General features: G+C 38.5%; 1 protein-coding gene across 1 annotated transcript in view; it reads right to left on the reverse strand.

Moving 5' to 3' along the window:
- Window positions 1-15,434, reverse strand: part of LOC131465106 (glypican-5-like) — a 48,836-nt gene that overhangs the window by 23,730 nt on the left and 9,672 nt on the right. The window contains exons 4-8 of the mRNA XM_058637453.1: window positions 14,181-14,363; window positions 11,746-11,909; window positions 11,554-11,613; window positions 10,784-10,906; window positions 2,386-2,506 (exon numbers count right to left, since the gene is read on the reverse strand). Of these exons, the coding sequence (XP_058493436.1) occupies window positions 2,386-2,506; window positions 10,784-10,906; window positions 11,554-11,613; window positions 11,746-11,909; window positions 14,181-14,363 (651 nt within the window). The remainder of the gene's footprint in view (window positions 1-2,385; window positions 2,507-10,783; window positions 10,907-11,553; window positions 11,614-11,745; window positions 11,910-14,180; window positions 14,364-15,434) is intronic.

Consider the following 15,434-nt stretch of genomic DNA (forward strand, 5'->3'; position numbering starts at 1 on the left):
TGGCTCAGTGGTTAAGACCCTACCTTGTGTACGAAAGACATCATGGTCGCAAGTTCGATTACACCCCCGGCTAACTGTACTTGATTCCATTGTAAGTCGCTTTGGATAAAAGCGTCTGCTAAATGTAATGTAATGTAATGTAAAAGAAACCAACAACAGACAAATGTGTTGTTAGCTGTGATTTTCTTTGACGTCAAACCATTTGTTTCTCTGCTCTACACAAATCAATCTGTCACTTGAGAGTTCTGAACACAAGCTTTTGCACAAATATTGACTCGTACTTGGATTCTGTGCATAATTTTTATGGATTATATTTATATTACTTTATGGATCACCATCGTGCTGTGCTGTGCTGTGCTGTCCAGAATGTCTCTGAAGGTGCTGCATAAATCAGGTTAAATTGGTGCTTTAATTAATGTATTATTGCGTATGTGTGTTCATCTATGTCTCTGCTGGATGGGCTGCTGACATTTGAATTTATTGGATGAAGCAGGGCTTCACATCGGACATGATAATGAATGACTTAGAGCTGGATGATGATTTCATACACACATGTTCGTAGTGAGAACCCTAAGAGACATAATGCATTCCCTAGCCCCTTACACTAACCTAAACCCAATTCTAACCCTAACTAAACCAGGTCTTAACCCCCAAAATCCTTTAAGAGGCGAGGATCAGCCAAAATGTCCTCACAAAGCCAAACATATTATATGAACGCACACAAAAGTTTGCACAGCTATCTTTTTAAGGACTCTGCATTGACTTCCATTCATTTCTTACCTTAACTAAAACAAGTTAATGTCTAACCCAATCTTACCCTTACCATGTTTCAAATATTAGCACCAAATGCATCCAGTTCCTCAGAAATGAGGTTCCGCCACATTAGGACCAGGTTTTGGACTCCATGAGGACTACTGGTCCTGACAAGGTCACTTTTTATGCCAGAGTACAAACACACTCTCAGCGCCATGCAGTATTGACTGTGCATCACACTACAGAAATATCAGGAATGCGATGTTAATATGTTATTTTAATGATAACATCCAAAGATCACACTAAAAATAGCATCATTGTTTGATAGCATCATTATCTTAAATATAGATATGAATAATTCCATTCATTAGGGGCAAAGTATGGCATAATTTCTGCAGAAATCTAAGCACCATAATATGTTATGGTGCTGTGGTCAAGGTGAGCGCGAGCGAAATAAGAGTACATTTCCAAATTACAGGCTTACAGCAGAGGCCACTGAATATGCAGCATAGTGGGACACAAATTATAATTACTTGTGTTTTCCCAAAGTATGAAGTGAGACTGAAATGCAATAACTGTAAAGCTCTAAGTATAAATCATTCAGCATTAATGTTTGGAAAGTTGACTTATTGATTGCCAGAATAATTCATTACTTTTTCTGTCATCACTGCAGCTTGTTGTGACTGAAAAATATGTCAAAGCAAAGCTGACTGGTTACAGAACCATTTTAAGAGGAACTGGGTGTGCACAGGGAACAGGACATTACTACAATGTGTCCACATGAAACAACTTAATCCAAATGTTCTATGTTTGTTTCATTAAGGTAACAACGGTTTGCACTGATATAAATCCAGATTCCACTCTTAGAACACAGAGCATTTTGACTGCTTTCTTCCATTACTATGTTTAAACATAAAGTATATACAGAGGCTATAAGAATATGCAACATAGAGTGTCCTTTTATAGTTATATCCTTTTATTCAGCACAACCTAGGCAATCTGATGAAAAATAAATTTTCACCAACTATATAAACACACAGGAGCAAAGAGTACTCAAAATGTTTAAAATCGGATTGAATTTGTGAAATTAGGAAATACGTATCAGTTCAAAGTTCACTTGGCTCGTTTTTATGAACAAAAAAAGAAGAAAAAACAGTCTCATTTGTGACTTCTTCACAATTACTGCTAATTCATATCACTACTAAAAATGTGATATAAAATGAATCATAACTTTGACTCAACAACACATGAAAGAAGACGAAAAAAAACTTCATATGTTGAAGGAAAGTAAACATCACGGCCTGACTGAGACTACAGGAAACAAATAAATTAATTTCATGTCAATATGCTCAAAGGAATAGCCTGTCTATGTGATGTTGATCTAGGTGCAATCATGAAACGTATAGTGGCAGAGAAGGTGTGTTTGACTGACAACGTCTGGAAAATGGTTCATTTCTTAAAAAAAGGCTTATGTTGTCCCTGTGATAAGCTGTCAAACTGTCCACAGTGTGTTCCCCGAACTCTCACCCAGTGTCAGCTGGGATTTCGTGCCAACAACCCTCAAAAGCGGCGCAAAAGACATCAGACGGACGGACATATCTAATTTGGAGGGACTGTGAAAAGTGTCTCTACCTGTGTTAGCTGTTCCAGTCTCTGTTTCGTCCTCTTCAGGACGGGATCTGTGTTACGAACAGTCACCTCTGGATTTTCCCTCTGGGCTTTTAAAGTGCTGCCAACCACATGACCGGGATAACTAGAGACAGACAGGAAAAGAGAGAGAGAGAGAAGGAGACTTTAATTCTGGTCAAAAAAATCTATGAGCAGATGAGTCACATAAAGCACTTAACTCTAAGCTCATCTCTTGGCCGAATCATCATAAATTGAAACCACTTGATTGAGTCAAGCATCCCTTAGCTCACATTGGATTAACAATACATAATAATACACCCAACCATGAAAACATACAGCAATAAAATGATAAAGGTTTAAGTCACCATGCTTAAAAACATCAGATAAGGCAGAGAGGACACTGCAAGGACAAGAAACCAATACATTTCAGAATGACTTCACTGTTGATAGTTGTTAACAATTGCAGTTCTCAACTTTTAGTAGTAACTTTAGTGCTGTATTTGCTTCTCTGTTTTTCCTGTAATTACTAGTCTGTACTGAGCTTCTTCCAATTAAACAAAACCGATTAATCGGGTGGAGTCTTGGAAAGTGAAAGCAGCGTAGTCCTATTTCCCGTTGTATCTCTGATCAAGTATCACATCTTTTTTCTTTTTTTTTATCTGTGTTCGTATGGGTGTGGGTTGGAGTGGGTGGATCTCAAGAAGGATGACGTGACAGAAAAGCAGAAGGGATGAAACAGCAGTTTATGAGTCATATATTTCTTTTTTTTCCCCCATGTTTCCAAGTTCCAAACCAGCTTTGCTAGCTAATACAATCAGCCACCAAAGTCACTCACCACACCCTCCAAAAAAAACACAAACATACTCCAGCTATGGCAACCAGGGAAAATAAAGATTGTGGGAACCAGTGAGCAGGGATATTGAATCAAAAATGAGTTCAAGTCATTTAACGAAAAGAGATGCTGAGCCTCTGGAGCCATGCTGACTCTGCTGGTCTGAACTCAGACCCTGCCAGAGGTTTTTGTGTGCTATGTTAAAATAATTTCCTTTTAATGTCCTCAAGTTCAGCTTAGTTTGCTTCTGACAGTGTTGACACTGGTAATTCAATTTATAAATTAGCCTTGAGAAACTTTTTTCACACTTGGTTTTTAAATTAATTTATTCGATTTTTTTAAGATCTTTTTTAAGAACCTCATGGAGACTGGACCGACCTTTATTAGCCATATAATTACTACCCGTCTTTGCTTTTCTTTCATGATGAGACACACATTATTACAGTAATGCTGGTTTCTGCTGCCAATGCAGAGATGAATCCTGGAGGAAAAACTGCCTTAGTTACAGGAAAAGCACAAAATGTAGTGAGGTGACTACATCCTCCTCCTCCTCCTCCTCCTCCTCCTCCTCCAACTGAACTCTTCCAAAAACACTGTGGGTTTAGATCAGAATCTCCCAGTGTCTCATCATAAAAGTGTCATAATTAACATTATTCAAAAAAATAATTGTTTGCAATCATCCTCAGTCATCCTAGATCTCAAGAGAAAGCACCTTTTTTTTTTTCACCATAGTAAAAAAAAAATGACGGTCAAAGTAATAAAAGCAAAACAACAATGGCCTCTTTAGCTGCTAATGAATGAATCACTCACTGAACTCAAACACAGCAGAACCAGTAGCAACAAAGGCAGTTTGCTATTCATATTAAAACTTCATTCATTCATTCATTCATTCATTCAGTCCATCGCAGAGCCTCGTGCTAAAACTTTTCAATGCAATTTAATGAAATATTCATTTTACACCCTGGTATTCATGTGCTTCCTGGTTACCATGACACATTTCGTTGAGTTCACTATCACCAAACATCTGTTTTTGGGTGTTGTGTGTTCATTGTTAATGTCTCATTTATGAATTGACTTATAAACATAAGGAAAATGTAGAATAAACACTCATGTACATACTCCCGAGGTGGCGTGTAATTGTGCTTTTACATTACTTCATTCACTTTATGATAAGAGCAACTAAATAATAATATTTGACTCAGTGTGGAGACCAGGATCACAGGGAGCTGAGGGTTTGTGTGTGACTGAAAATCAGTGTTTCAGCCTCAGGTGACCAGCCACAGTTCAGGTGCGACAATAACTTTCTGAAAAAGGCCTGCAGTGCAGCTACAGTGGCTCCATAACTGCACTATAAACCCTTACTGCACTGTAATACAACTATAAAGACACAATGAGGTTTCTTGCTGGCCTTTGCTGGCACAGTGCGCAACCTTTACACTTGATAAAATGTTCTATCACCTAATGTTCTGAAGTTTGAGACAGAAGTTTTTATGACAGCGACGCCTTTAAATACTTTTAAAGACTCTGTTATCTTGAGTATAGTTCAGCAAAACTCTTAAGTGCAAGTTGGACCTGTGAGTTTATTAAAGCGTGGAAGTAAGCCTCATAAATCCAGTTTGAGTTAAGCCCAAAGTTAACTGTCTGACCCACTAATCTAACTTCACTGATCCCGTTTGGATTGCCACATTTAAAAAAAAAGAGTAAAGTTTCAAACACTACCTTCCTGGAAACTGCTTTTATTCTCATCAAATCTCATCAGTCTCATAAAAGATGTGTAAACAAGGAATTTAATATTGTTTCTTACCCCATATCTGGGATTAGAGAGCTAATAAAAAACCAGGAATAGCTGGGTAAATGTACCGACGTGCACAAAACATAATGATTGAGTATTACTGTTAATAACAGGATACTGGTCCACGTGTTCATGAATCACCAGAAAGGGCTTAAAGGAAGGAAGGAAAGAAAGAAATGAATGAATGAACCTTCATCATTAGAAATCATTCAGGCGACACGTTTGACTTTTTTAAGGTTGGCTGAGCAGACTTCGCTCTGTTACCTCGACAGCCTGTCAGACACAAAGAAAACAGAACGATTAAAAGCATTAGTGAAATCATTACAGGACAGTTTGTGGCAACTGGAGCTGTAGACCACGGGGCTTTTCTTTCCAGAGCATGAAATGATTTACAGGATTGTTATTACGTGTCTCCTGTTAAAGGAAGACCACTTGGCCTAATCGTGTAAAATGCAGCGGTGAGGATTATAATTACACCTCATTATGAGCCCAAGCACTTGTTGATAAGTGGGAACTCGGTGCGCATCAATAAATTAGATTCGCTATAATCAGCAAACATGCAGATATTTCGAGCCACACTCTTTCTTGAAGCTTGTCAACACATTTCTACATTATAGGCAACCTTAGAGAGGAACTAATGCAGTGGAGACATGAACATTATCACAGATTCAGCTGTATTTTTGATGGGTTCTAATAATATTGACTGCATAGAAGTGCATTTGGCAGTTAAGCACAGAAAAGGCAAAAATAGTAAACAGCTTGACACCCCCGCACTGAAGTCTCTTAAATATGTCGGTCATAAATCTGACAGAAAATCAGCAGTATGATGAAGGAAAGGAGCAAAATCAGCAAGCCAAATGTTTTTTTATTGCTAAAACCAGCCACTAGTAGTGGTTAGCACTCTTGCCTTGCTGAAACGATAACTGACTCAGGTTTGCTGCATGTATGACTTAGTTGTTTTATTTTCAAGATTTATGGCTGAATGTTGCCCGTTGAAAGATCATGTCACGATTAACAGGTTCTGAGCTGTTTTTTGTTTCCCTTGTCTGTGATATGAAATTTAATCAAAATTAATGAGTTCAAACAGAGTCGGCACATAAATTAGCGTTCAATCAGTGACAGGGCTGGAAAAAAAAGCATCAGTGATCTGTCTGTGTGTAACTTTTTAGTTTTGTGAAACATGAGCGAGGTGAAAGGAATGTTAAACTTTAGGTTAAGGAATTCACCCGGTTCCCTGAAAGGTGAGAACGAACCTAGAGTCGTCCTCTCGGAAAGCTCTGCGGGCTCATCTGAGGCGTGGACGTAGCCTCTGACCATAATTATCTAATAAATTGACTCATTTACATTTTCAATAAAAGCTCCCACTGTGTGACGTGGGATTTTGCTTTATATGAACAGCATCTACAGCATTTCTCCTGCTGAATATGCTGCAAACTGTCAGCGCTGTGAACGAGTTATTGATCCGACGACAGAAGCAAGTGTGCTGCAGACGACCCCGAGAGGCGCGACTGTGAGCGACACTTAATAAACTCTCCAGAACAATAGACCAGCGCCACAAATATAATGTCGATCTGCTGCGGTTGCCCTCAGTTACTGCCGGGTTGCTAATGGCAACACACACAGAACATCTTCTGTCTCAGCCCTGCGACAGACATGTGAGGTGTCTGTACAGTGACACCCGTATTTGTCAGGTCTTGACTCGGGCTTCTAAGATCAATCTCCTAAGTGTGAAGAAAACACACACACAAGATCAAGTTCTTTTGTATACTGGAATGGAGATTTGGAATTCAACTTCTAGCCTGCTCAGTGGGCCTCGGAAAGCCTTGTTGCTGTTCCGTTCGGGACAACCAGGAATTCAGGAAACTACTTTTTTGCATCCTTTGGAGATCAAAGTAGTCTTTAAACACCTTAAACTATGAGCTGTGAAGTGGACATTAAAGCCCAACATCTATAGAGACTATATCATTTAACAGAGATCAACTGTCGGAACAAAAAGCATCTGGAAAAATGGTGTTCCTCAGATTGTTAAGTTTGGTTTTAAGTGTCTCAGCCAGTTCAGTCAAAAACTCAGTGGCTACATTAATGTTAAGTGGTTTGAATGAAATGCTCTTATTCTCATTTCCTCTGTCCTCTTCCTGAGCATTTCTTACTCTTTCACTTTACAACCTTCTGAGCTGAGCTGAGCTGGTAATGGCTGATGATTGATAGATAATTAATTATTGTAAAAATACACAACTCGTAAAAAAAGGGGTGTGGCAGATCCTCAGAGGTGGAAGGAATGTGTCAGTGTGATTACTTACTACGATGATGATGATGGTGGTGGTGCTGGTGGTACAATGCTTCCCTCTTTTGGAAAAACACAGCTATTGCAGTTCCAACTGAAACCACATTTAACTGTAACTGTAAAAAAGTGTTTATAAACATGATCAGCACTCTGCCTTTAGTGCTGCACTTAATGCATTTAGACCACTGGTCTTCTCCTTGATTTCAATCTAAAATATTCATTTCACTGTTAAATAGAAACACATTTAAGTGGTGTTATTAAGAATATACACTGTTACGTACGACTGTTACTTTAAATGTCTATATACTGTAGAGCTGAAACAATTAATCGACAACTATTTTGATCATCGATTTGAAGCTTTTTTCATGATTAAAACAAGATTTCCGATAGTTTAAGTTTCTTAAATGTGAGTATTTTCTTCATTTCTTTGCTCTGGATAAAGAAATCATTTTGGTTTGTGGACAAAACAAGACATTTGAGAACATCATCATTTCCAGGTTTGACGAACACGATCAACATTTTTTAAGGTTTTCTGATACCAAATGATTCATCGAGAAAATAATCGACAGATTATTTTGGAGAGTTGCAGCTCTAGTATACTGGATTGCAGTTCTTGTCTATAATCTGCTAAAATAGGACAATAAGGAAGGTGGTATGTGACAATGTGCATATTTTGTGTTGTGTTCTGCCCTAAAACTAAAGAAGATTGTATCTTTACATCCACGAGGATTACCTTTTCAGATTATGTGTACCATGACCATGTGTTTCTTTCTTTCTTTGTTAACAAAATAAAAGGTATTAGCAAACTTTACTATTAAAAGAACCAAATCAATTTAATCTGGAGTCACAAAACCTATTTTACCCATAAAATGAAGATATGTAGATATACTACATATAACAGAACTACAGTTTGTTGCATTTCTAAAATTTACGAAATACAAAAAGAAAACTGCTGACATTCCATTTCTGTATTTACCTGTTAACAAAGGCACATGTAGGCTCTCTTTGAAATAAAACACAGAATTATTAAGTTATACAGTAGTTGAGTCCCACCAAATAATGAATAAAATAAAAAGGAACCCGCTTTGAAATAACTTTGAAAACCTGCAGGCATACTTATGTTACATGTCATTTTACATGTCATTTATGTGAATCCAAAGATGGACAAGACACTTTTGGGAGGTTTTCAATATCGCATTTGACGTAGACATAGGATGTGACGCGTATTTTAGTAGGCGTCCACTTTCGTGTATCGCCTTGATCTCTAAAATATAGAAGAAAAAAACAAAAAACAAAAATGGTGCAACAGGGAGCCACTGCAGAGGTGCTGTAGAGCCACATGTTACTCTAGAGCCGCAGGTTGCAGACCCCTGCATTAGACCAACCACATAATACGATTAAAACATTACTCTTTAAACAGCTCTCATGAATGTGTATTATAATAATGATCCACTTTTATAATATATGGCGTTGGGACTTGGGTTGTTTTTCAATGCCACTTGTTTTGTTCAAATTTACCAAAACAAGTGGCCTTGAAAAGGTGGTAAAAAAACAAAGACGTGAAACTTAGAAAGTTCAGGAGCACATGAACCGTGTTATGTTGCACTCCTTCATCATCATGCATCAACACACAAAACCCAGGAGAAAGGCGATCTCGTAATCGGCTCCCCGTTATCCATCATCCTGTCTTTTTGCCGCCTCTTTCTCAATCTCACATATAAAACGCGCTCTCACCAAAGACACACACATTTGGGGAAAGTGAAGTGGGTCAGAGGGCGGAGGAGACGAATTGGAAGTCTGAATGGAAGGATGGAGAGATGAATGGACGGCCGAAGGAAGGAGTGAACGAGTGGATGGATAGTTGCGAGAGAAGGGAAGATGTAAAGAGGTCACAGAGGGGCACAGACTGGCTGCATTCCAACAAGTGCAACATCTCTTCTAACACTCACTTCCCAGACTTGGACGGCTGGAGATTTCGGAATATGTGACCTTAAGCCTTGCTTTACTAACAAATTAAATCAAAACTAAAGTTGAATTACTGGTTTGAAGGATTTGGACGTACACGGGGAAGAGCTCAGAGTGGGAAAGTGGTCTCAAAGTCTTACATTCTACTGTGAATAAAAAGACACTGACATTACAAGTTTTCACAGAAGGTTGAACATGAATGTTGGTTACATTTTATATGTCCTAAAGGGTGTGCACACTTATGCAACCACATTATCTCAGTTGTTTATTTTTACTTCACCTCCCTGAAAGATTTCTGTTTGTTTTTCAATTGCGTTGTACAGGTTATAGGTCACATTAAAGGTGGAAAAAGTTGTGAAATTATTTATCTTGATGTAATTTTTTTACATGACAAAAACCTGGCATTTGAACAGGGGTGTGTAGACTTTTTATATCCACTGTATATACAGACATTTTACACACTGGACCTTTAGGAGCATTGATTCTTTTTAACTTAGCCATGTTTTTTTAAGTTAGTCTCGTTGCACTTCTCTTAAAAACATCAGCAGACACAAGACGAAATGGCCAAACCATTAATACAAGGTTTAGTGGCCTTCACTCTGTGCGTGTGTAGGATGTCCTTGCAAAGCTACATGGTCTGTTTCCTATGGTTGCCAGACCATTAATGAAAATCTTCTCCATCACAGCTACCAATTCCCAAATGAGATGGAGTGGACTCTCTCTCTGTGTGCGAGTGTGTGTGTGTGTGTGTGTGTATTTGCCCATTTGTCTTGTTACCAGTTAAAGCTGCCAATGTAATCACCATGAGAAAGAGTCTGGAAACAAACTCTCTAACCTTCACAACACTGTCACCACCCCCTCCCCTGGCAACTATTGATAGCCACACACACACACAAAATGAATCTGAGTAAAATTAATATTCAGTCATGTACGACTATCCAAGTGATGCACCTTTTCTTATCAAGTTATCAAGTTAAGGAAAATAATAAACCTCTCACTGTGTATAACAGACGCACACAGAGCAAAGCTAAACACTGCGGCAGCACCACATGGTGTAATTGGGAAGAATTAACGATTGCACCTCTATTTATTTTCCTCATGACGACACAGGTCTGAGAGGAAAGGTCTGAGCTTAACCGTGGCTGATGACTTAATACACGTTTAATGTTTGTTTCTGGTGTTTCACTTGCATTCTGTGTTGTCCTGTTGTTCTATTTCTGTCTTCTATTTCATCTTGTTGCTTGCACTGTAGGATGACTATTTCAATATTGTCGTGCCACAACAAGAAAAGCATTCATTCATTCTTTATTGTACTTTCTCTATGATTTTTGTCATGCACTCAGTGCTGCATTTCAACATACTGTAAATACATAGTAGCATTTATGTGATTCGGAATTCCAGCATCCAATGCCAAAAATACATGCTTCTCTCAAGCCATTATCCAGGACCACACACTGAGGTACTGCTCCCCTTACTGCAAAGATTCACTTGCTATAAAATGAGAAGCTGCAACTCGACACACACATACCTCTCTGCAACATCTCGGCCACTCCAGCATGTGTGCTGCTCCACCGCCATCTCGCTCTCGCAGAGCATCTCTGGGAGCTCTGTGAAGAACCACTGGTACCGTTGTATAGATCCCTCAAACTCCCTGAGGAAGGAGACGTTTGAGACATGATTGGGATGTTGTCTGGGAGATTTGGACCAGTGAACCATCATTTCTTCTAATTAAGCCATACTGGTGTCATGACAAATAGCCTGTGAAATCCCTTCCCCATAGATTATGGTATAATACTGAAAACAAGGCGGAAAAAGGGAAACTGACACTGCACATTTGAAAAAGAATAACTACTGAAAATCTGATAGAAAGCTTTTCATTTAAGGGGTTCTCTGATTTCAGGGTTCATTTCCTATAAGAAAATATCATTTGGAAGAAATTAAATATCAAATAATAAACAGTAGAATGCAAATAAAGCAATACTTTGGTCCAGGAGTCTCAAACTCAAATGACCCGGGGGCCACTGACAGAATTTCAAAATAAAAGTGTAATAAAATAATATATAAATAACTAAAATTGAGAGAAGAAAATAAAAATGAGTGAGTTGCATAAAATTGACTGAACCCTCAGTCACTGCTATGCAAAACCCATACATAAGAAGTGGAATATTTGTATTGCCTTATAATTAATATCTTATATTAAGACATTTTTACTGAAATAAGTCAGATGATTTGGACACTTATATTACAAATATAAAACATGTCTGTAATTTTAATGACAGGTCATATAAATGTATTTACCTTGACATTTTCTTCAGGTTTCGACTTTTGTCACCTCTGGAGCCTTTAAGAGGAAACAACCTTGTGGAAAACAAACATGCACACATAAACAAATTGACACAGCATCTACAGTATAAGTAGATTATTTTTATCGTCTAACAGATTTCGTTCTATTCTCACACATTTCTTCAGGTGTGCACACGTTGGACTCACCTCTGGGACTGCAGCTGCAGGCGCTGATGAGCGGGTGAAGTCACAGACGAACCCTCTGAGGTCAGCGATGCGACAGCGGCCACTAAAGTTGCATTGTGGGAGCCGGTGGGTTTTGTTCTCGTAATCATGGGACCGGCGTCCTGTGGACCACACACCTTCTCCACCTGAGGAGGACACCGTAGGCATTGTGGGTTCATCATTGCTGATGATCACTCATTCACACACATTCACATCAATATGCAGCTCTATCATGGTCTAATCACACGCTGCCAGCTGCCTGGAGCAATTCTGGAGTTAAGAGTCTGGTGAAGGGACATTGGAATGTAGACTAGAAGAGGAGGGGATTGAACCCTCTTCCTTCTGGTTACAAGACAACCTGCACTACCTACTGAACCACAGCCTTTATTTCTCAAGTTTACATTATCACTTGGAATGGTAGAAGCTGAATGTTTCTAGCATCTATTCATATCTTCCATTATTTGCACACTCATTTTGAAGTTTTGTTCTTTCTTTAAAGCCTGTAAATACTCAAGAACAGAGAAATCTGTTATTTTTCCTCAAGGTGGCAGGAACATGAACAAAGTTAGTTCTGGCCAGGACATTTCATACTTTTCATAACTCAAGCGCAGAACTCCTGGGAAGTCCTCCTCATTCTGCATTAACCACGCCAACTTTCTGGCCAATGGCACAATAGTTGTCGGACACCACACAAGATGATGTGCCAAGAACAAGCTGCAAGAACTCCCAAACGAGGCCTACAAGAAAATAATGACGTCATCCTTTTCTGGGAGAGAGAACAACATTCTCTGTTCTTGCAGGGTATGAGTTTCAGAGCTAAATGTAGTTGTGTGTTTTCTTTAAATTCCATTTATGACACAAAAAGTATGGGTACGATAAGCTCTGACTATAGCATCAAATGTGTGACTACAAACAGAACATTTTGACTGGATGTGTGTGTGTGTGAGTGATCCACAAAGTAAAATCAGTTACTCATATTGTGCTGGAAAATCAAAATTCTTCTTAAAGTTCAATTTTGTGTAACATACACATATATACACATTTGGTATTTATGTTCTCTATGATACGTTTAGTGTTTTATTTACATATATATGTGTGTGTGTATATATAAATATATATATATATATATATATATATATATATATATATATATATATATATATATATATATATATATATACACATACACATACATACACACACACATATATTTAAATAAAACATTAAACGTATCATAGAGAACATAAATACCAATTGTAAATACTATCAACATACTTTTTTCACATCCATAAATTACCGCTATCTCTTCTTAAAAACTGCTGTTTGAAAATATTGACACAAATCTAATTCCATAGTTCTCTGTTGACCTTAAATTCTTTTAAAACCCATTTTTACTCTTTCGCTTTCAACCCAGTATGAGACGTTGGTTTATTCTAGTATGATTTGTTTCTAGTTTTATTTGTATGACTTTTATTTGTTCATTTTTGTTGTTTTTATACTTTCTACAGTATTTGCTCTTGGTCTATTAGGTCCCACGTTTTTATATTTTATTTGTGTTATTCATCACTCATGTACAGCACTTTGTTTCAGCTGTTGTTGTCTTTTAAAGTGATTTATGAATAAAGTTGGATTGGATTGGCTGTCACACCTGTAAGCCGCTGAACCCCGTTGTCTTTGCTGACGTCTCTAATGAAGCAGAAGCTCGGACAAATATTTAATGAAGTGGCATTTTCTCATTAGCCACAATTGACAGTGAACCTCTGCTTGTGTGTTTGTTTACCTCTCAGGAATCTACTCTACTAAGTCCACAATGTTCTATCGGAGTTGGACAGCTACTCTACTTCTTCATCCAATGGTGTGTGCGTGTGTGTGTGTGCGTTTGTGTGTCTTCTGTTTGTCCAGAGATTAGCCACTGAAACTTTCTCATCACTAAGAACCAAGCTGCATTCTGGGTATCGGTTGTCCCACCAACCACAGTCTTTGTCTGGCACTGGATCTGTATTCACACTCTCACACACACACACACACACACACACATACACGCACAGAGGCTGAGGGGAACCCCGGCTTTTCTGAAGAATGAGGCTGTTTTTAGCCCACCTTGGTACAAGGCTTTTGTGAGAAGTTCCAGAATGCCAGGCTGAACGAAACCCACAGTCTTTCTCACTCGGTGTCCACAATTCAAATGACTTCATTATGGCAGCATATGAGTAGGAATGATTAAGAGGAAATGCCCAAGGTCCTCTTTTCATTTTCTGCTCTTTGTTGTTTACATTCAACACAGTGAGACACAGTTACTTTGACATCCAAACCTCTATCAGGAGTCTGGCATCAGTCTCTCTTTACTTTATGGACACAGTTTCAATTAGACAGAGCACACAAGGCAGATCTTACCCCCATCAGACACCTGCACTTACTGTGGCTGTGATGCGAGGCCCGTGCAGCTGAGCATGCAGTATGGCATCGTTCACGTGGTTCCGCACCGCCAACAGAGCCAGCTCCATGCTGTTGTGGTTGCTGCTCGTCGCTAGAGTGGCAGCTAAGCGTTGTAGCAATACAACCAAACTCCTCCAGGGGGTGCCAAGTTCTGATAGCCCGACCTAAGACAGAAAAGACGGGGGAAAAACAGACAATTCAAGAATGTGGAGGTGACAGAAGTGAGTCAAGACCACAAAGAACTTTGAAATTATACTTGTATGAGTCTCCTCAACTAAAGAGGAAAAACATGGTGGGAGTTATTTCCTCACTCTTTCTTTTCTTCTTTCTTCCAAGCAGGATTAACAGTGTCATCTTCCAGTATTGAGCTAAAGAAGTCTCTCCACTGTGGGAACTGTGAAAGCTGTCCAGCAAAGATCTGAAGCAGCCCCAGAGAGACGCATGAAAGAAACTGCCAGTTCTTTTGGCAACGCTCTCATGTGCCATTCTCAATGTGGAATGTTTTATTATAATAATTGTTATTATTATTATTATTATTATTATTATTGTTATTATTATTATTATTAATATTAATATTATTATTACCATCTTTCTGGATGATTAAATACTATGTATTAATAAAAGTTGAAGATATGGAAAATGAGGTTCAGTGTGTGACATCTAATAGTGGCAGACTGTAGTGTAAACTGCTCAGACTCCATAGCGGCTTTCACATATCAGAAAGGATGTTGTTTAATTTGAGTAGTGAGCGTCAGCTTCAAAATGCACACTCTGAAGAAACATGACGGTGCGTAATGGTGGTCTCCACAGAGTGACCCTTGACTTAGGTACACATGATGTTCTCAAATGTCTAGTTTTCGCTCCACAAACGTTCTAAATTATTAAGTTTTAATGATTTCTTTGTTACTTAAAGCAAAGAAAACAGAACATATTCACATTTAAGAAGATGAAAAATTGGAACACTTGTTTTAATTATTGAAAAAAAAAACAAAAAAAACTATTCGACGTTCCAAGCCTACCCTGTGAGAAAACAACCTATGCAGTTGTACGTTTAGGGGTACAACAGCTTCCGAAAAACAATGGGTCGGGACCCACAGATGAGTCACGGGAGATGTATTTGGCTCCCCAAATTTTCCCAAAACAGCTGGCGATTAATTTAGTAATCGAATAATCAATGGAGCCCTGAAATAAACCCTCCTCAATGTTACACGTGACCTTTAAAAGAAATTTTGGCA

Source organism: Solea solea, chromosome 9, assembly GCF_958295425.1.
Source record: "Solea solea chromosome 9, fSolSol10.1, whole genome shotgun sequence".
Lineage (NCBI taxonomy): Eukaryota > Metazoa > Chordata > Actinopteri > Pleuronectiformes > Soleidae > Solea > Solea solea.